The 22,943-nt window shown below is 42.6% G+C and overlaps 1 protein-coding gene across 1 annotated transcript; it reads left to right on the top strand.

The window, feature by feature from the left end:
• Positions 1–84: 84 nt before the first annotated feature.
• Positions 85–22,943, top strand: LOC117649907 (serine protease 33-like). Its single transcript, XM_034393092.1, has 9 exons — positions 85–268; positions 7,864–7,992; positions 13,220–13,350; positions 15,331–15,457; positions 15,813–15,986; positions 20,610–20,737; positions 21,491–21,649; positions 22,112–22,268; positions 22,741–22,943. The coding sequence occupies exons 1-9, from the start codon at positions 85–87 to the stop codon at positions 22,920–22,922; spliced, it is 1,371 nt and encodes a 456-aa protein (XP_034248983.1). The 3' UTR covers positions 22,923–22,943.

The following is a 22,943-nucleotide window of genomic DNA, read 5'->3' on the forward strand; positions in this document are numbered from 1 at the left end:
ATCTCAAGCCCCTCTGAACGATCTGCGGAATCGGTCTACTGGAGCAACCGACACAGGAGTGTCATCAAGCACCTGGTGGAGGCCATGCTCTCAACCGCGAACCTCCGCACCGAGAAGACTGTCCCAGGCGCGGGCAGCAACCTGAAACCAGACCTCGTGCTGATCGATGAGGAGCACAAAAGTGCTTGCATTATAGACATTTCCTGCCCTTTTGAGAAGAGGTATGAAGCCCTCCAAGTCTCCATGAAAACACTTGTTGAAGAGGAAGGCATACTTTGCAGCCAAATACAAAGCGAGGCAAAGCTCTCTCCAAAAAAAAGCGAAAATCTAGTGATTTTAATTTACCAGCAACCGCACATCAGTAGGGAAATGGCAGGGGAAAAGAGTGCTTGTGTGCAACTGAAAACGGGATGAAAGTCATGAAGCAGAAGAGACTCGTGTTGGGGGGATTTAGGGGAAATTTACGGCATCTTCAAAAAAGGAAAATCCTGATGTGAAAGTTGGCTCCTCGACTTTTGAGTCACTCAGGCCTCAGAACTAGAGATGGGCGAACAGGCTCTGTTCGGATTCGAGCGAACACGAACAAGAAATTGAAAAAATAATTCGATCCGATCCGATCCGAACAAATCAGAAATTTTCTCGAACCGATCGATCCGAACACAAAACTGTTCGGAGTCGAACGATCAAGACTCGAACAGTCCTTAATATTTATTGCATAACTATATTCATGAAACGTTGCTTTCAAAGTACAGATGAAATAATGAAAGAGTTTTCATGGTGCGCTCTTTTGCCGCGTCTGTGTGCAATCCAGCGTCTTGCAACGCTAACTAGCGAAGAAATTGTTCGGCCACGAACAGACTAACTCGAAATTTTCCGAACAGTTCATGGTCGAGCACTTTTTGTTCGTCCCCGAACGAACAAAATTTTTGTTCGGATCGTTCGAGTTCGCTCGGATCCGAACATGTTCGCCCATCTCTACTCAGAACCGTGTGCTTGCGAGGTGCTCTTGGGAAGAGTCGGCTTTGTGGTTGACTCCTAGGTGGAGCATGCCGTGCAATCTCTTCAGTTTCTAGAGTGCAGGACATCCGAAGAACTACTGGAAGAGGTAACATTCCCGACGATGTTTCATTTAATGTGAAGGATGTTATGAAAAGCCCCATGCTGGGGCGATTCGTAACAGCATGCAAAGGTCTGGAAAGCGTCTTAGATTTCAAAGATTACGGACTCCAGATTGATCCAATGAAGCTGCACAGTCTAGATGAAGGGCCAGACTGCTCAACTGGCACAAGTTTGACACCGATATGCAGAATGTTCTTAATTTTTGCATAGAGAATTCCGAAATCTGTTACAAATCGCCCCACACTCCCTTAAGTGTCAACGTCAGGCGTGGATTGACGTACTTAGCGTAGCATTGCGAAGCCTGTAACGACAAGCCACGGTCTGGCGTACACCTCAGCCTGGCTTATCGTTTCGAGATATGGACAGGCCGAGCCTGGCTGACCCACTGAGGTGAACGGGGATTCCCAGCTGTACCGAATGTTTACATTAAGAATGAGTAGAAGTGGCTGTACAAATCGGCAACTTCAGCCCGTCCCTCGCGGGGCGGGGCGTTCCGCGTCACGTTCTCATTTCGAGGGGTCCTTATTTAAAAGATCTTGTGGGCGTTCCCCCAAGAGAATCTTATCTTACACGCAGGTGAATTTCACTTAGTTGGATCATTTAATACAGCTACATTTCAATATAATTTGTGATTTTGTTAACGTAATTCTGAAGATAGGAGATCAAAGAAACCAAAACAGCATGTAGAAATATATTCCGCTTACTGTCGTAACCCCCCCCCCCCATTAGGGTACTTCGAAGAAACGCCAGACCGGAATTCAGCGACAGAACGGGAGAAGCAAAAGAGCGCCGTCAGGCCGTGCTGAGCGGTGGTGGGGATCGAAATCGACGGGGTGGGGGCAGCATGCGCGCGCCGCCTTCATCCCCACTCCGCCGATTTCGACCCCCACCACCTGAGCGGTGAGGGCCTGACGGCGCTCTTTTGTTTCTCCCGTTCTGTCGCTGACTTCCGGTCTGGGGTTTCTCCGAAGCACCCTATTGATCAAAATGAGTGGATTTGCTTGCGTTAAAGATAAGATTGTTTTCGGGAGAACGCCCAGATAAGATCTTTTGAATAGGACCCCTCGATTTATACTGGGGGTACTAGGGTAAAGTGTTGTTAATTTGTTGTCACTTTATGACAAAAACGTGGATGACAATCTCATCACAAATTGGTGACATTTTCATCAAATCTCCTATACTTATTGCATGGGCGTGACAACAATGTCATCAATTTTTTTGACGACATTGTTGTAAGGAAAATAATAGGAAATGAAGCGATGTGGGTTGGTTCACCGAGATGTGGGAATTTGAGGCAGGGTATTGCCAAGATTTTAATGTGCGGCTTCGGATGAAATTTCGCAGGTACATTCAAGATGACTGTAGAATGGTCCCTACGAAATATTGAAGCCTATAATTCGCCCCAGTGTAGTTCAAAATGGCTTTAATGTTGAAAGCGTACTTTGAGTCGATGTTTGTTACACGCGCGTCGACTTTCGTAGCTTTTGCGTTGACGTTTGTTACACGCGCGTCGACTTTGGATACATGCAAGTGGTTTGGGTGGAATATCAAAATGGACAAAACTGACACATATTTATAGAAATCGGTTCGTCTGATTAAGACAATCAATAAATCCTAACATATGTTATTGGCTTGGATGCGAAATAACCCAAGTGTTAAGTGATTAAGCTTCGAAAGTGCTGTAACAGCCCGACGCCGCGGTCCTGGATGATTACCTCACCTTTGATCTGTTTCGCAAGGAAATACAAATTTAAATTTAAATTGTGTGTTTCGAAATTCATTGCATTCATTTCACCTTGGTGCATTGTGAGCTATAAGAAGAACTGAAGATCCTTGTTCTTTGAGGAAAGAAACAAAGCAATCTAAAAGAAGTTTCTGACCACGATTTTTTTTTTTTTTTTTTTTGCTTTAAAATTTTATTCCTAAAAGTGTTAAAAATGGACCAAAATTCGAATTTTCGTCCAATTGACCCTACATCGTGCGAAGTTGTTTTTTCAACGTCTTTTGATCTTATGTTATCCTATTTTATTCTATCCAGACGCAAGCTTCAATAAGCGTGTACTTGGCATGTATGCACTAATAAGTGCATGCTTGGCAGGCATGCGCTAGCCAGAGCGTGCTTGCAGGCATGCTCCAGTGTTTGTGAACAAGTTTGCTTGTTTTAAAACGACGAATTCGTTGCTAATTATTTTTATGACTTATGCTGTTTCAAAACAATATTTTGCTGCGTACAAACAACCCGGACAATCTAAGAAGTGGTAACTGCGGGGTAACCGGGACTCTACTAGGTCGGTGACCTAATCGGCAATAAAAATTGATGCAAATAAGGCTGTCTACCGGTTTACAAACATCTTGTGGACGAACGACGCAACTCGTTCGTAAACAACGAAAGTCATTTGAAAACAACTTTGATCATTAAGAAAATTAGCAACATATTTACTGCTAAATTACAACATAATTTTTAACAGTGTTTTGTAGAGCGTTGGGGAAAAATCTTCCTGCGTCTTTCATTGGAACAGAGAGTCTTGAAAAATTTTTTGGGTTATCCTAAAGATGTAAAGAAGAGATTTTAGTGACGGAATTTTCAAATTCAACTGCTGTCCTGAGATATAAGTTTTCAAATTTTAACATTTTAAAAAAGGGATTTTCCCCCCTTTTTTCAAACTTTAAGGTGTTTGTAAAAAAAAAGTAGGGCTGTTAACAAGATTCCGTCACTAAAATTTGTCGACAAGTCATCAATGAATAGAGTCCATGCAAGACTACTCATGTAGGTGTCAACCAGGAACGCAGGAAGTCTTTCTACGACAAAATTTTTAGTCGACTGAGCAAAGCTGTGAAGTTGAGCGTAGAAGCCAACGACTCCAAATCTCAATGTTATTTCCTTCCAAATTATGAAGAAAATACCTACTCAGCTTAAAGGTGTTCAACCTTTTGAATCTGATACCTTCTATGCACATTTTTACCTATGAACTTTGAAAATACTATTTTTGGCAATTTTGATGGTTTTTTCACCAGGGTCCCCCCTTAATTTGCCCGCGTGGAAGGATCTGTAGTGAAACTACAGTTTAAACTACAGTGCCAAAACTGCAGTTGCTGACTGCAGTTTTTTGTAAGAACAAACTTCAGAACTTGTACAGTTGTACAGTTGTACAGTTTGCTCCTGGAACTGAAGGTTGCTGTGCTTTAAAACTGCACTCTATCTGAACTGTTATTTGTTAACTAGGTATTGAGTACGGTCTGTACTTTAAAGGGAAGTTATTAATTCTTTAATTCTGTAGTCTACTACTGAAGATCTGCCTACACTTGTATCTTCAGCACAATCCACAAAGCAAATGTAGTTTCTGGTCACATTTTTATACACAATGACAAGCAAGTTGAAAGTTTACTACAATTTGCAATAATTTTGCATTTCAGGCATGGTTTAAAGATAAGTCAAGCACTGCAATTCGATATGAAGACACAGAAACAATTATAAAATGTAACTAAAATATAGAATACAAGGTAGGTTTACGCCAGACCGCGTCTTGTCGTAACAGGCTTCGCGATGTCTCGCTGCCTGTTTCTCCAATCCGCGCCTGGCGTAAGTACCTACCTTGGCCTGCGGCGCTAGCCTGCCTGCGGCAGGCAATGGCTTGGCCATTGTTGGTTATTTTTTAACTTGTTGAATGCTGGGGGGGCTCCGCCCCCCAGACCCCCCTACATTCTAAATAGAGTTGTTTTATCTACAGATAACACGATCATGACCCTTGTCACTTTTAAAATTGTCGCGGCTGGGGGGTCCGCCCCCCAGACCCCCCTTTCTCCAAGACAGAAGTGATCTAGCTGCGGAAAACTCGATTTTTCGCCGTTTTTTAGGTGTTTTTTCGCTATAAAAACTGAACCATTTGAGCTAGGGTAGTGAAATTTCGCGTGTGCCGAGCCAAGGACATACCCAAAGAGTGTTCAAAATCTCACAGAGATCGGCCGAGCCGATCAGGAGGAGTAGTGCGGACACACAGACACACAGACAGACACACAGACAGACAGACAGAAAAAACTTTTCAACCCCACTGGAGTTACAGGCTTCGCTATCGCTCAGCCAATTAGGATGGGAATAGATATATTTTTTAGAAATTTTAGTAATTTCTTTTAAAAATTTTCAAGCTATAAAGGTTGGTTTTAGTCTCTATAATGTATGAGCCTAGGAAGTTATAAGTGCGCAGACCAACAGTTTACGTTGAAATACTGGACATTGGAGACTTATAGAAGACACGACTAAACTAAAATAAACAAAAACACATGACTGAATGTAACCAAATCTTTAAAACACCATCTGGTAATCTGTTTGATTATTTTATAACGTTCCATATTGGTCAGGTATTATGTGACAAGGAATCGTGGAAATCAACAAACCACAATGTGTCACTAGTTTGACAAAGATGACAAACAAGTTCTTGTTAAGAAGCATCAAACTCATTGGCTGAGCGATAGCGAAGCCTGTTACTCCAGTGGGGTTGAAAAGTTTTTCATGTCTGTCTGTCTGTCTGTGTGTGTGTCTGTGTGTCCGCACTACTCCTCCTAAACGGCTCGGCCGATTCTGCTGAGATTTTGCAGGGTCATTGGGCATATCCTTGGCTCGCCACACACCAAAATTCAGCTTTCTATCTCAATCCATTCGGTCATATAAGCCAAAAAACACTTTAAAAATGGCAGGAAAAAGACAACTTTTTCGGAACTTTCAATTTTTTGTCAAGTTCAATGTCGTTCTAAATGTTTTTGAGGCTGCTGATGACGAAAATCGAACCCATTCAGACCTCCGACCGAAAGTTTAGCCCCATTAGTGTAGATTTTGATGAGCACATGCTCTTTTTGAGGGGATGACGCCCATTTCCACGGTCTGCCAAGGAAGGCAGTCTGCCGAAGGCAGGTTAGCGCCGCAGGCCAAGGTAGGTGTATACGGCAGGCGTGGGTTGTCGAAACTGGCGCAGCATCGCGAAGCCTGTTACGACAAGACACAGTCTGGCGTACACCTACCTTGTTATAACCAGGTGTTTGAATGTTAAACGCAACAAAAATTAGGAAGCGTCTTGATCCAGAACGTCTCAGAAGTTAAAAAGGTAACGACTCCTGTCGTTGAAAAATAAGACTGAAAAGGCACTCTAAATTAAACAAGGTAGGTTTACGCCAGACCGCGTCTTGTCGTAACAGGCTTCGCGATGTCTCGCTGCCTGTTCCTCCAATCCGCGCCTGGCGTACCTACCTTGGCCTGCGGCGCTAGCCTGCCTTCGGCAGGCAATGGCTTGTCCATCGTCGGTTACTTCTACCTTGATGCATGCTGGGGGGCTCCGCCCCCCAGACCCCCCTTCTTCAAGACATAAGTGATCTGCCTTCAGAAAACTCGATTTTTCGCCGTTTTTTAGGTGTTTTTCGGCTATAAAAACTGAACCAGTTGAGGTAGGATAGTGAAATTTCGCGTGTGCCGAGCCAAGGACATACCCAAAAAGTGTGCAAAATCTCATTGAGATCGGCCGACCAGACCGCGTCTTGTCGTAACAGGCTTCGCGATGTCTCGCTGCCTGTTTCTCCAATCCGCGCCTGGCGTAAGTACCTACCTTGGCCTGCGGCGCTAGCCTGCCTGCGGCAGGCAATGGCTCGTCCATTGTCGATTATTTTTTAACTTGTTGATTGCGGGGGGGGCCCGCCCCCCAGACCCCCCTACATTCTAAATAGAGTTGTTTTATCTACAGATAACACGATCTTGACCCTTGTCGCTTTTTAACTTGTCGAGGCTGGGGGGCTCCGCCCCCCAGACCCCCCTTTCTCCAAGCCAGAAGTGACCTATCTGCAGAAAGCTCTATTTTTCGCCGTTTTTTAGGTGTTTTTCGGCTATAAAAACTGTACCAGTTGAGCTAGGATAGTGAAATTTCGCGTGTGCCGAGCCAAGGACATACCCAAAAAGTGTGCAAAATCTCATTGAGATCGGCCGAGCCGTTCAGGAGGAGTAGTGCGGACACACAGACAGACATAACTTTTCAACCCCACTGAAGTAACAGGCTTCGCTATCGCTCGGCCAACAAGACCCTATTTCGTTTGTTAAGATGTAGATCAGAATTATTTATATCAGTCGAAATAAAATTTGTCAAGGACGACGCACTAAGTAAGCATTGTGATTATAAACCATTCCAAAGTAAAATCAGTGTCGCGGTCAATGAATTTGTACACGATTGTTCAATGTACAAATACAACTTTTGTACAACATTCATTACAAGTTTTCATCCGGTACGTAGATGCAGGGTCGATGATGAGTAAGCTCACACCCGCAGTAACTCCGTGTGATGCAAAGCACCAGTAAAAAAACATTCAGGATACAAGGGGAAGAGATGGAGGGGAAAAGTGATAAATTGGGTACGACAAGGTAGCGGCAGGAGAAAAGATAGTAGGTGAAAAGGTGTCGTTTATACAGGATATGATACTGTAGAACAAACGTAGGTAGGGCAAAGTAACTAGATTCGAAAGGCTAACTGCGCTCAGGGGTGCACAATGGGCGTGGCGACTTTTCTGGGAATCCCCCGGACGCCGGCCGGGTTACTGAACTCGTTTTTGTTTGGCTTTGCACTGGCGCCTGATAACACCAGTTTCGTCCACGAGGCAATGCGGCGTTTTCGGGCCACGGCCGGCCCAGGGTCGACGGGGAACCCCCCTGCTTCCCGTTGGGCAAGGTCACGGGCAGTGGGAGTCCACGAGACACTCTGAATGTGCTGTGAGGACCAAGTCGCCTCGGAAGAGGAGTAAGATCAGTCGGAAGAATCGGCCCTCATGTTTGGAGGTTGTTTGATGCCTCCGTTCGCCCCAGCACCGTAAGAGATGAATGGGAAAAAATACATCGAAGGTTCCGTAAGTTTCTATATCAACGTTTGTATAAGATTTCACCCATTCGCGATACTTTTACGAATGATGTTTCGAGCCGCGCTGCGATCATGCCGATGTGTGCCTGGCCTGTCGAAGGCACATGAAACGCCGCAGGCCAGGTAGGAGTTAAGGTGAGGTGTGGGTGAAAATTTGCACCAAAATTGATTAAAATGATAAATTTAATCCACTTGTTATATAAATGTAAAATAGTTTTCTATTACTGACAGCATGTCCTAAAGTTCTTTGTTATGAACCCCTAAGTGAGTGGTTCATCTAACATGGACTGATGTATGCATGCGCCTTCTCTGGTCACCCAACTCTTACGACAAGTGTCGAAGAATTTGTTTTTCTACTCCGTCAACTAGCCACGCATACAGTTTTGTTTTACACTGACCATACTTCTTGGAGTAGTTCTTTGTGGTCCATGTGACAATGTAACAGAGAGATATTTTAAATAGCTATCCACTTTCTAGAATCGTTTACCTTAAAGTGGTAAAAAATGGAGAAAAAAACTAATTTTTTCCAATTAAAAAATTGTGAAGTCTGCTCAGTCCAAACGAAATAATAAAATTCAAATATCTCTCTGTTACGTTGAAGTACAAGGGTTTAGGTAACTCCAAAACAAATATCAGATCATTCCGTCAAAATACTTTGCGTGGCTGATTTTTCTACTAAACGCTTAATTTCAATGAAAAAATCCTACTGTGGCTAAATGGGTGGGTAGATTTGGATGAAATTTGGTGTGTCATAGTTTCCTACCTAGTACTTAAACGCCCTAAAGTTTCAACCACCACAGCCAAGTGGTATGGAAGTTTCCATTTTCACCCACACCTCACCTTAACGCCAGGCGTGGATCGTTGTGCATGGAGCACACTGTTAAAAACAGTGTTGTAATTTAGCAGTAAATATGTTGCTAATTTTGTGAGTGATCAAAGTTGTTTACAGACGACTTAAGTTGTTAACTGATGACTTACGTTGTTCGTCAACAAGATGTTTGTAATCCAGTAGACAGGCTTATGAGGATCAATTTTGATTGCCGATAGAGTCCCAGATCTAGTTGAGTCCCGGTGACCGGCAGAAGCCACTAATTGGTTTGTTGGGGTTGTTTGTACACAGCAAAAGATTGTTCTAGAACATCAAGAGTCAGAAAAAAAATTTGCAACAAATTCGTTCTTTTTAAATAAAGAAATTTGCGTTTTATCAACAGCGTTGTCTAGTTTGGTAATTCTGTTGTCATGTAATAACCTTCTTCAACAGTGAAGCATCGCGAGGTCTCACTGAGAATGAAAGTCTTGATCGATCACCCAAATTTAGTCAAGGAAGAATGTCTCAACTACACTCTAAATATGGAGTGCCCAGAAACTGGGCGCCTTTGTCGCCCGCTCCACTTTTTAGGGTGCTAAATGTCGCCCGGTTTCTGGGCACCTCTGTCGCCTAGTCTCGGGGTGGACAAACCATTAAGGAACCTGCCTTCACCCATGGCTCAGCAGCACCTAAGGTGCAACAGCTGCCCAGAATCTGGACACCTTAGTCACCCAGGAACTAGACATCTGTGCATCCTCTACCATGGGAGAGAGCCGGTTACTGTATGATTTGTGCACCCCGAGACTGGGCGACAAGAGCAGTTCTCGCGAGATGTGATAATTTCGTGTCCTCTCTCTGGTTCTTCCAACCTAAAGTCGATTTTAACCGGGTCTTTTCCTACCTTTATGTTTTTTGACCTTGCGGACAAGGTACAACTCTCATCAAGATGAAATTTTGCCTCCTTCTACCGTTAAATTGCAAGTTTTACCCTAGAATGTAATTTCCGTGGACACTTTTTGATGTCCTACGCTCCAGATTTGGGGCTTCCCGCCTCTACTACAGCCCAAGGGAGTATGAGAAATCACTTTCGCTAAGTGCATTTTGTTCTACGCAAGTGAGGCTACGTTTTGACGTGTAGAACGTATCTCTCGGGTAAAATTTGCAGACACAAGATGATTCCGAAAATTGTCTTCCACAACTAAAATTCAAAAAGTCTAAAATCGGTTTTTTTGGGACGGTTTTTCTACCTTATGTGCGACCGTTCTGAAACTTTTCTCATATTGTTGGTGCATTCTTTCTACACAATTTGCAAAGTGGCGGAGTAATGTGGCACCATTAGAACGGAAAATATAAAGTTAAATAAGTTCCAAAGCGGCGAAAAAATTGGCCTAGCAAGCAATAAGTGTAATTTCCGTTCCACCCATTGCTTGCAGACCATTCAAAATTTTGATTGCGAACCAATCCTTGTGTGTTTGCCTTGTGGACAAGTTGTTCCAGTAAAATTTTGGTTCCGGTGGCACTTCTGGTTTGGCTTGTACACCCCATTTTATGCAATAATGTAATTTCCGTGGACTGTAATTTCCGTGGACAAAATGAGGTTTTCGTTGCGTTTCACGTGATTTTGGCCTCGCAAGGGGCCTCAGCTCTAAAGTATGTCGATATTTTTTTTGTTTTAAACCTCTCTAAGGAGGGAATGCCATCCTGGAGGGAAATGGGCATGGGGAATGGGAAGGCAAGCTGAGGAAAGTCGTGGCGTAGTTTAACACAACATCCATCAGGTCAAACCCGCCGCAAGTCACAAAATGGACCCAAACGAGCAGCGAGCCGACTTTTTGCAAGAGTCTAAGCTTTCGACTCCACTCATCAGATTGGTCAAACACTGTATTTTCTGGACAACCAAGCGGTTTTATGCTGCTTTGTTCGGCGCGGCCGGCATACTGCCTTGACAGTTGTGACTGCGAGTCAGTGAAACCGTTCAACGTTGATTATTCAGATCGGAAAGCTTAACCGAAAGCTTAATGTCTTGCGAAAAATAGGCTCGCTGTATTTTGGGATCTAGCTGACCATTTAAGACTTGCGGTGGACTTAACCTGACCGATATGTTAAGCAACATGACGTTTTTCCTAAGCTTTCCGTTTGAATGCTAAGACCCAGTTTATCGAATAAATTGCAGCAATCTGTTCCTCAAACTCAAAAAGAAATCTTTCCGAATAGGTTAGTAAACGTGGGTGCCAGATATGCTTCCAGGAGGGCTAAATAGACCGCACCGCGAGCGGGCCGCTGTCTCGACCCGCCGATCAACTTTTCCTCAACTGATCGCACCCATTATTTGATATCTTCCGAACATAGACACGCAGGAACTGATCAAGAGAAACTTTCCTCCGTTGTCCACTCTAGGGCCCATCATTTGCCAAGTGTGAGAGGTACCGCCTGGGAGGTAAACACTATGCAACCGTGGTCAGAAGAAAATGAATTCACAGTTGTTCCCGAGACAAGGGAATTAAGCCGGGAGAGGTGGACACCGGACCCAGTCCTGCTCAAAGAGGCTGTACTAGGGTGCCCCCCCCCCCATGGGGCGGCGGAATGTACACCTCGTCACATACTGGTCACACTACGAGTGGGACCTTGTAGCCGCACGAGGTTCTTCTCCGCGAGTATAACGTGGCACCCCAGTAAGGACGGCCGTGTCCCGTTTGGCAGTGCACGCGGGCATGTGTCGGGCCCGAAACGGCATACGATCAAATTGTGGTCTAGCCCGAAATTTTATTGTGAGGTACGCAACATGGAACCAGAATGCACAATGTGCAGGGAGCTGCCTAAACTGCTAGGCGTTTGCGTTCGTATCGCACCTATTCAAAGGGGCCCTTTAAAATGTAATTTCCGGGGACAGTTTCTAGCTGTGTAATTTCCGTGGACGGAAAAAAAATTTAAAAATTGCGATATTTCCTATATTTTTGGGGGTGATAGCTCCCCCCGATGAATCCATGATCCCTAGTGATGTTCTTAAAGATAAATGAAAAAAAAACGGTTTCAATTGAACTTTTTTTCAAAAAGTTTCAGGGCCCAAAATTAACCATTTCGCGAGAACTGCTCACAAAGGTGCCCAGAAACTGGGCGACCTTGGGCACCCTGAAAAGAGAGTGTACGTGTATGGCTACGTATTATCACCCAAATTTGCGCGAGGAAACCTTCCTCACCAAAATTTTGGGGCTAAAAAAAATTTCCCAAAATGGTAGTGCTGCCCATGATGCGAATCACAGACGCAGGTATACAATTTTTTAAAAATAACTTCTCTCTTTTCTAGGTCTTCCAAGGCTTGATTTCGCGTTGACATTGCAAATGGAGGTAAAAGAGTTTGCTACCGTAAACGGGGGTTCCTTTGAACAACTGGGGTAGCTTGGGATGGGTTGCTCCCTTTTAAGTACAGAGCAAGCATTGTATCCCGCGCATGCCGCCAAGCATGTACTGACTAGAGCATACATGCCAGGTGCACACTAATTGAAGCATTTCAGTGCCTCAGGGGAGAAGAGATGTCTGCAACGGGAAGCGCGTACATGGCATGAATGCACTACGAGTTAGGCCTAGTGCATGCTTGGCAGGCATACCGTACACTGAAAATAGAAAGGTCAGACTTTTGACCACTATAAGGGTCTTACTGAAATTTACAACCGAAAAAGGATCATACTGAAATGTAAGGCCGAAAAAGGGTCATACTTCGATGTATGACCGAAAAATGGTCATACTTTATAGTGAATCACAGGTAAAGGCTGATATATCCCGAAGCCAAACAATAGACAGTCTCGCTGATGTTTGACCTTTTTATGGTCATGTATGAATACATTTAAGTGTGACCCTTTTTCGGTCATACATTTGTGAATGACCGTTTTTCGGTCATACTTTGTGTATCCCCGAAAATCGGTCAGATGTCTCACCCTTCGAATTTCAGTGTACCAAGAGCGTCCGTGCAAGGTTGCAACAGCTTATATTGTACGCTTTTCGATTTGAAAAGTAGGTGCGAATGGACATGACGAAACTTTGAGAAAACGACCCTTTTGGCCTCCCTACTAAGTCATGTAATTGCTTTGTACCGTATGTACTGCGGGAACAAGTCAGTCTACATTGTCATTCAAACTGCGATAACCACTCTCTATATTTTGCAATAAAAAAACTTATCACATTTTTTTGGCTATGATAACAACTTTAAAACTGCAATCGCAAACTCGGTTTTATCGCAAAAATTTGTAGTAAAAGTATCGCAAAATGAATGACAGTGTACTTCTGAACTAGATTCACGAATGCAGAAATATGAAGTGCGCATGACCCATCTTCACGGAGTTGATTTCTCGAACTGGGCAGCATGCACGTTCTGTGAACAGAACCAACTAAATCAGTGTTTGATTCGTTTCAGTGTTGTGTGAAACATCGCGTGGGCCTGCGAGAGGCAGACTTCCGCAATGCCCTAGGACTGCCAGTGCCAGTGGCGTGAGGCTTATATACGAGCACCCATTTCATTGCACGAAATTTATTGAGTGCTGGGGGGTAAGTTAAAGTTAACACATAAGTCTTGTATGACCTGAAAATTACCCAGTCAGAAAAAGGGTTTTAACTGCACTGGAGTAGCGGGCTTCGCTGTCGCTCAGCCAGAAGTGCTTGAGAACTTTTTTTTTTTTTTGGGGGGGGGGGGGGGGGGAAGCTGCCTACCCACAGGGGACATGTGCGACTTTTTACCTACACGGTAAAAACCGAACCTGGTTTTCTCAGGAAGCCTATGGTAGAGACCTACGCGATTTCCAGGGAGTTCCTGGGAAAACCAGGAACCGTTTCTACCGTGTACCTTTCAGGCGACTCCTCCACCACTATAAACACTGTGAATTCAAAGGCGATACTTTTACCTTTTTTGGCGAGACAATTGATTATCGCCAATAAACGGCCTTACAGAACAGGCAAGTATCGCGAAAATTTGGCCATACTTTGGAGTACTGCCACGATTTGGCAATAAACGTTGATCAAATCAAGGGGACGAGTTCTTAGTTAAATGCCGTGGTTTTGGCAATACTGTTCCGTAAGGACGTTTATTGACGATACTCAATTGTATCACCAAATCGCTTTAGCATTTGCAGTGAATCTAAGAGTAACCCGTCATTTTGTTTATTTTTAGGCACGAAGTAGCCTTATAGTATACCCAGGATTCAGCCGGCCCGAGATTCAATTTGTGTGGCCCTTTATGCATTTCGGAAATTTTCTATACGATTTTAATGAGATTTTGCAGACTTGTAGAACTTTGAACGCTGATTTTCATGCTGAAATCTGGTTAAAAAGTTGGTGGCCAATTTTAAGAAATTTGCTGTCAAAATCGCCTTTTTGATGGCAAAACTCGACTCGTCAAAGGAAAAAAAAGGGAGTGGGGGGAGGCGAGCCGGGGCGGACCAATGGCCGAGCTTCTTTTTGGGTCTGTACAGCTTACTCCAAAAGCTGAAATCAGCACGTTCGAAATGAAAAATTTCTTTGACTGCAGGTAGACAAGATGCAACAATAGAATTGGTGTCGGTTCGAACGCAGTTTTTCGGGTAGAACTATCCAATAATACTTTTTGATTGGAGTGTTTTTGGACATGCGCAGTAGGTTTGCAACCTGTTAACAGTTTAACCAACTGTAGCATTTGAAGTCTGTATTAATTTTGCTCTCTTTCTTGTTTTTTCTTTGTTTCCTGCTTATGAAAATTCATATAAAACAAATTTTCAATTTTTGTGTGACGACTTTCTAAAAAAATATTCACAGAAAATTAGCAAAACAAAAGTTCTTTTTTTCTGACATACAGTTTCTCAAATATTCCTTTTTTTTCTGTCAATAAAACAATTTTGCTGTTGTTGTGATTCAGTTAGCACTAGGACCACTTCGCTCCACCTCGCGACTTGCAGTGCTCATGTTCCTCGAACAAGACTCACCCGCGTTTCGAAACCATCCCTCCCGAGTTTATGAAGTTTGTCAAACCAACCGTCGTGGTGTTGATAGGTTGTAAGGGAGAACTATTACACAGAATTGAAGAAAACATGACTAGAGAACCGTAGCCTTTTGAAACAAGCCAAACAATTCAACGTCAGCAACGGGGATGGGCAGTTTTAATGCGCGACTGCTGGTGCTTTCAGCTTCGCGATTTTCGCAAGGGCGCAGACGCCGAGAAACTAGTTGCCAACCCGTGAAAATTAATTTACTGCCTTCTTTCTGCCAAGAACATTTTAATAATGATGAAATTTAAAGATGTTCCAATGTCAGAACACTGCGGAATACATTAGCATTGAAATTTTTTGAATTTACCAGCATTTTGATTTCTATTTTGTCAAGTTTAAATTTCGACCGGTGGCACATCGACCACATTGGTACCACTGCCATTGGTAGTCCCCTGAGCCACAACTTCACAACACCACTTCTTTTCTTTCTCCACACTCTTACACAATAATCAAATTGACTTCGTGACTCCTAGGATTTCTTGAAATCGCATTTTTTCTTTGAATTTGGCAGGCACAACGAACAGTAAAAGACTGTCCACCAGGCACGGCATTTAGCAAAAGATTGCGTGCTTGTGATCATTTCCACAACGTGGACGAATGCGGAGTCAGTGGCTATTCAATCTGCCAGGGCGTCAAAGGTAAGAACATTTGAAAATACAGGTTTCAATGATTGCGATTGCGTTGGAGCCAGGGCGCTCACGAAACTTAAGAGTGTACAAAGGGCACTCTTACTAGAGCATGCTCCAGCTCAAGGCACTTTCTTATTTACAGCCTATATGCCAGGCACACGTCAAACTTGTGTACTGTGAATGCTATAAATCAGAGTGTGCTTGGAAGCTTGCTTTGATAATTGAAAATTATTGAAAAAAAATTGACTTTGGCGTCAAGGCTTCCAGTGTAGGACATTGCCTGGTTTCGAGTAATTCACAGATATTTTTTTTTTTATGGACGTTTTCTTTTTGAAGAATTAGGGTGTGTTTGTCGATGTTGCAGATTATGAGTGTGGAAAAGCCCCAGCCTCGTTTCATCACGTTCCAAACTCAAACAGATTGGACAACGAGGCAGCCAAAAACTTCCCCTGGCACGCTGCTATATATCGCAAGGAAAGAGGGAAATTTCAGCATGTGTGTGGAGGAGCTCTAATTCTGCCGAATTTGGTTCTTACAGGTAATGATATTATCAATACAGAAAGGGCCTGTGTCTATTATTCTAGTTGGTTTGTCTATAGTGAAAGTGAACTCACTTGCATCAATAAGATCAATAAATATGTTTGACCTCTCACTTGTTGAGAGAATGTCATTATATTAAAATCACCACATATTGCTGTTTTGTTTCTAGCTGTATTAAGTATTACATTTTGTAATGTTTCCATAGCAGTATTGAAATTGTCTATGTTTTCAATGGACGGTGGTCGATAGACCCCAACAATATTGAGTATGAGGTCCTGTTTTTCTACTCTGATGGCTGCCATTTCAATTACATTTGAAATGGAACAATCCCTAATTGATTGAATTTCAGATACATACTTTTGGAGCTCTTTATTTACTATTATAATCACTCCCCCTTAACCATTAAGTCTAGAGTAAGAAGATACACTCTACAAATCGAAGAGTGTACAAAGTATGCTCTAACTGGAGCATGCCTGCAAGCACGCTCTAGCTAGCGCATGCCTGCCAAGCATGCACTAGCTAGTGCACACATGCCATGTACACGCTAACTGAAGCATACATTTACTGCATAAGGGATAGGGAGTTTTCTGCATCAGGAAGCGTGTACATGGCATGTATGCACTAGTTAGTGCATGCTTGGCAGGCATGCGCTAGCTAGAGCGTGCTTGCAGGCATGCTCCAGTTAGAGCATACCATGTACATCTTTGATTTGTAGAGCAGTAGAATAGTCCATGAAAGTTTGCAGTTCCGCTTCAAAAGGCTTTAGCCAGTGTTCAGTGAGTACAGCAATATCTGGGTTATTATCAGCTAGCATACTCTCAATAAGATTTCTTATTTATTATTGCTCTTAGCTTCAGATTGTGTATTGGGAAATTCAGCTTTGAGTTGTCCTTTGGTATCTTATTGAATGAGAAATGACTGGTCTCTCATTTCATTTATTATTTCAAGTATATTGTACGACAGTGCATTTGCCATCGTCATTAAGATTCACGCTGCCAATCCAAGTGTGAGACAGTCTCACACTATTTAGTGTGAACCACGATGTCTCACGCTTACATGTGTGAACCACGTTCGTCCCACGCTTGCAAGTGTGAGACACGGTTAGTCTCACACTTACGAGCGTGGGTCCTGTGGCATTAAACCACAGGGAACCATAGGCGGCAAGTGTGGGACAGACCATGTCTCACACTTGTAAGCATGAGACAAATGATGTCTCACACTTGCAAGCGTGAGACAAATGATGTCTCACACTTGCAAGCGTGGGGCAAACATGGCTCACACTCAAGGGGTCCCCAACCAAGCCGGCGAGCGTACACTGACTTTTTGACTTCTTTTGTGATTTTTTGATTATTTTTTGACTTTTTGATGAACTTTTCTGACTTTTTGCGACTGTTTAGCATTGGAACTATTCTCAATTTCAGACTTTTTAATGACTTTTTTTTTACTTTTTAATGACTTTTTTTACCTTTTAATGACTTCGACTTTAAAAAATTACTTTTCCACCAGTGTTAACCGAAATTTAGCATCTATATAGGCTGGTTCGTGACATTTTGGATACTCTATGGTGGCTTTTCCGTTAATTTTTGACTTTTGTGACTTTTTGGACTTTTAGTGACTTTTTTAATTACTTTTTCACCCGTGTACACCGATTTTCGCCGGTTGGGGACCCCTTGCTCACACTTGTAAGCGTGGGACATCGTGGTTCACACTGAATAGTGAGAGACTGTCTCACACTTCGATTGGCAGTGCAGCCCATACTTCTTATAAAGATCATACCTCATTATGGCATTGAAGTCTAAGATTCTTACCCTTTCAGAAAAGTCACATTTTTCTTTAAATTCACTGAAAACTTTAAACAAATTACTATTATAGCCATCTATGTATTCATTAAGCTTGGGTTTATCTTTCAGATTAGGTACATTTGCAACGAGAACATTGGAGTGAATGAGACAGGACTAGATTCTTCTCTTCATTAGAGAGCATTATAGATCCATTAATAGTGCTTATATCATTAGTTCCTCCAATATATATCGGAGTGTCATTAGGTTGTAGATGGGCTATGTGAGAGCTTAAATTTTTGGTCAGGTTCTGGGACGTAGCACCAGGTATACAGTGAGAGAAACATTTGGTTTTATCTTTTTAAATATTAGTCATAACACTACCCAAATCTCTAACTTGGCTCCAATGATATAGATTTTTTGACTCTCGTCAATTGGAGTTGATTTTATTCTTACATTTTTTTTATATGGAGGATCTATAGATCCCTTCTTGTTTAGGGTCAAGATATAGTACAGTAACACTGACTTTACTAAAGGCAAAGATGCCATTAAGCAGACGCATTACCCTAGGCCAATGTAGCTTGTCAAGTCCACTGCCAATTTTGGTCATGTAGAGTTTCTGAATGTTGTTCTCCTCACAGAGTTGGGCCAGATGTACAGCTTTTTTGAAGTTCTTCCAGGTGGGGTTGCTGTTTGTCCACCTTTTTGTTACAATATGGATTACGTGTCTTCCATCTTGTTTCTGTAGTAATGACTCTCCTACTTTTGCTTGTTCTCTGATCGAGTTGATGTCAAGTTTGAACTTCTTTTTGATGTGTGATGCGATACCATCTCCCATTAGTAGGTCCGCGCCTACACAGTGGGCTATGATCACATCTTTTGGTGCGTCGAGAATGTCGCCTTTTTTCATGATGATGACATTTCTTGAGAAGTTTGCTATCACAGGGTGTGAATTCACCTGTTGTGCAAGTGGAATCACTTAAAGATTGTTGATATTCATCCTTTCGGTTGTATCACTGGTCACCTTGATGAGTTTTTCAATCTTCTTCTCCAGGCTGTCAACTTTGAGCTTGAGATCAGTTATTTCGTCAGTTAGCTGTTTGTTGCACCTAGTAAGTTCTAGTATGGTGGTTGTTTTTGAGTCAACTGTGGTTTCAGAACCTAGAAATAAGTCATCAGAGCTCAGGCTTTCATTCCCGGCGGCCTCCTTAACCTTATCAGCACACGTGCAGCTGTCGCACTTGAACACAATTTCACCTTTTTCTACCTTCTCGAAAGTTTCACTTTCCACTTTTTGGCAGTCTTTGATGAGAGGAACTCCAAAAATATCGCTTTTTGTCCAGTAGTCTTCAACGTTAGGCTGCTTTGATAGTCCCATTACTATGCAAATACCCAAATACCGCTTGATTTCTTCCGCAGTTGTGGGGAACCATTTACTTGAGCGGACTGTGGATTTTTCCCCAAGGGCCTGAAGTGCATATCTGTTGGTCTCAGTGACTATCAGGTCAATGACATCGTCAGTAACCATGGCAGAGTACACGTCAATTGGTGACTGAATCGGTAAAGGAAATGTTGCAACTTCCGGATCACTGTGATCCGGGAACTGTGTGCCCTCTGTTTCTATGGGATGCCAGTAGCAATGCTCTGCTGCCTCCGCTTCCTCGACACAGTCACGGCCCGCGTCAACACCAGCTTCTTCGTTTCCACCATCAACAAAGCCTACAATTTTAAAAAAAATCACATCATGTCAAGTTTTAGGCATAACTTAATTTTACTCTTTAAATGGAATTTTATACGTTATGACTTACCCGAATCAAAAGTCGAGTCAAGCCCAGAGAACAGCGTCGATTCAGACGAGTTAAAGTCATCAGATTCTTAAAATACAAAAAAAAAGAACAATGTTAAAATTGCGCCTCATTGAAAAAGAAACGAACCACTCGTGCCTCACTACTACAACGCGCATGTCCGATCGTAAAAACAACCCTCTACGACAGTTAAAAATATTCGAGGTACATACCTGCCTGACACATTTCTCTGAGACCTGGCGCGAGATGAGCGTTGACCGGCTAGCGATCGAAAGCGCAACAGGAAAAACTGCAAAAAAGAGGATTGATTGAGACACTTATCGTCACTAACTTTCGGAATGTAACTTCCGAACAGGGTTTATGCAGCCACTTCTAACACTTTTCACAGTAAATAGACGACTTATGTCCAGTGTTAATAGACTTATTATAACAGTATGAACAGATTTCTCTGCCCGTCGCCATTGTCACAGCCTTCTTCTGTCTTGATTGATGTTTGTCCTCGCAAAACTAATCTCAACTTAACTATTTGCCCCGGACTTCATCGCGTATTGCTTTGTTAGCGACATATAATATTAGAACTGTAAAACGGTACATTATAGAAACGATTGTTTTCGGCCACTTCCGCTAGTCCGATGGAAGATATCCTGGTTCAGATTGACAGCCTTATGGAGGTGAAATATTGGAAAAATTATGAAGCCAAAACAATGAACGGTCTGGCTTAGATCGTGCGCGCAAGATCCAAAATATTGCAGTTGAGTAAAATGGCTTCAAAGTTTGGACGGTCTAACCTATCCTGTGGAAAATAAATTACAAAATGTCATCCTGTGGTCAAACGGTTTTGAATTTCGAAACCAGCCAGCCACCTAATTCAAGGGTTCGCCACAAATAATTCATAAAAACTCATAAACGAAAATCTGATTATTTTTACGGAGAATGACGAGTCTCCCCCGTTAACCATTCGTTTTTCAATTACGAAGGTACTGTAACTGAAAGGTAACCAAAGTAACACTAATGTCATCTTTTACTTGCTTTTTACAGCTGCCCACTGCTTTTATGACAGCAAACCAGTTCCTGAATTAGAGGGAAGAATGAGAGATTACAGAGTGGCTGTTGGCAAAGTGTACAAGGATTGGAACTACGCGGAGAGAACTGTTCATCGACGAAATGTAAATTATATATTCACTGTACATACGTAATAAGAACCTAACATCAAAAATTTTGCCTCTAAGGGGAAACATCATTCTAAAATAGTTAATAAAAAAAAAACATTTCTTTTGATTCAATAATAACTGTCTACAATACATTAAGAAGGGAGAGCAACAAGCCAGAAAAGTGCAAATTTTTTTCTGAGAATTTAGAAGAATTTGAGAAATGCCATTATCTCGTTTCTTGTTAGATACGTCCAACTTTCCTGATTGATATATCATATAGGTCCTAGTGGTAGCCTTGGAACCCACAGAACTTAAACCGATTTCGTGTCGCAATCTTTGATTCTGTATGGAGTGATCCTTTAGAACTTCCTTTAAACCGATCGTAAACTGAATTCCGGTTCTTACAAAGCTCTTCCTTGTACTATTATGACCCTCTGCTTGACCCTAGTGTTGACTTCTGTGACAAATAACTTTTCACGAAATTCAACGTTGGGGTAAGGAGTCGCAATAATATGTACGAAATTTGGAAATGCACAACGAAAAACGAAAGTTCTGAATGAGGAAAGACTTCGCAATTCAGAGAGGGTCGGGAAAACGTTAAAAACACGTTTATTGAGTACTTGTTCGCACCATGCGCATACTAAATTTCGTCAAAGTCAGAAAAGTAAACCACGAAACTATGCCGAACTCCTAAGCCATGACCATTGAAACTATGTTTATTGTTCACTGTCGGTTTCTTTTCTTCTTATTCTGTTCATCTCTGAGCAGGTATCTCAAGTCTGGAAAGGGAAAAAATATATGGGATCGGAGGCAGGTTGGCAAAGCGACTTTGCACTGGTTAAGCTTGATTCTCCAGTTGAGTGCGTCACGCCGGTGTGTGTGGACTGGGATAACCGCTATCATTCCTTCGACACTCCAGAGGGAACGGTAAGTTTCCAACAGCATTAAGGGAATAAACGGCAGGTCGTGGCTCAGTGTCCCATGCTGGGCAAAGCTCCACCAGTGCTTCCGTTCCGCCTTTAAAAGTAAAGGGAAAGTGGCGGTACAAGTCGATTACTTTTGCCCGTTTCGTATCTCTGATACAACTAAAGCGTAGTATTACCCTCTGTTTTCAAGCGTAATCAGTTTACGCTTGAAATCAAGCGTAACCGGCTCATCCACCAAGATTCCCCCTATCTAAATGCATGGGGGAATTTCAAGTCTACGCTTCATTTCAAGCGTAACGTCTTCAAGCCTTTGGGCTTGAGTCAAGCATAGAGTTACGCTTTAGTTTAACCAGTGATGCCATTGCCTTTTTTTAAAGCATATACTAAACCTATGAGTACTTTTGTTCCCCAATCCACCACGCTATCACAGAGCGATTTTGAATGATTTTTCCAATTGTTTCAGCTAGTTGCTTGGGGAGGAAAAGACCGTCCTCGCTTTGGAAGAACCCTCCACCAAACGTCCATCAATCCATTAACACATAACGCCTCCCTAAAAATCTGTGGAGCACTAGCGCCTAAAGTAGGAGAAAAGAACTTTTGTGCAAAAGGGACCGACAAAGGTAGGTCGTATACACAAAATGAAACCAGCTGCAGTGAATTTGATGAGGGGCAGACTAAAGAACAAGATAGTTGTGACAACTTTCAGCCTTGATGTCAGAGCCTGAAAGTGTGAAGCTCATTTAGCTAAGTTTGATCATTCGGGGCAGCCACAGCTCCGACTCAGAAGGGATCGTAATGTAATTCACACAAACTTTATGATGAAAGATGCAAAAATGCTTCTCGAAATATGCTCTGCTTTCTATCTTACCCGTTCAAAATGATCAAACTTCGTGAAATTCTCTTGACTTGCAGATAATATTATGTACACGGAAAGAACGGGATACAGTCTTTAACGTTTCATCCCTCGGTAGTGCAACTGTTGCTTCTAAATGATTCATCCGTTCAGTCAAATTTTCTTAAGACGCCACGCTACAGAGCAAAACGGTGACGATCTCAAACTGGCTCAAACTTTGTCTTTTTTCCTTTTGTCAGGTGAGCCACTAAGACAAGGTGATAGTGGCGAAGTGCTTATGTTCATGATAAACGGACGCAGGTTTGCTCGTGGCATTGTATCAAGTGCTTTCAATGAAGATAACCTTTGTACAGTGTTCACAGGTGTTAAAAGTTACATTGAAGAGTTGAAAGATATGGTCTCAGATGTGGAGAACCAATAAAACGATTATATAACTTTCAAA

This window comes from Thrips palmi, unplaced genomic scaffold (assembly GCF_012932325.1).
Source record: "Thrips palmi isolate BJ-2018 unplaced genomic scaffold, TpBJ-2018v1 HiC_scaffold_4, whole genome shotgun sequence".
NCBI classification, from domain to species: Eukaryota; Metazoa; Arthropoda; class Insecta; order Thysanoptera; family Thripidae; genus Thrips; species Thrips palmi.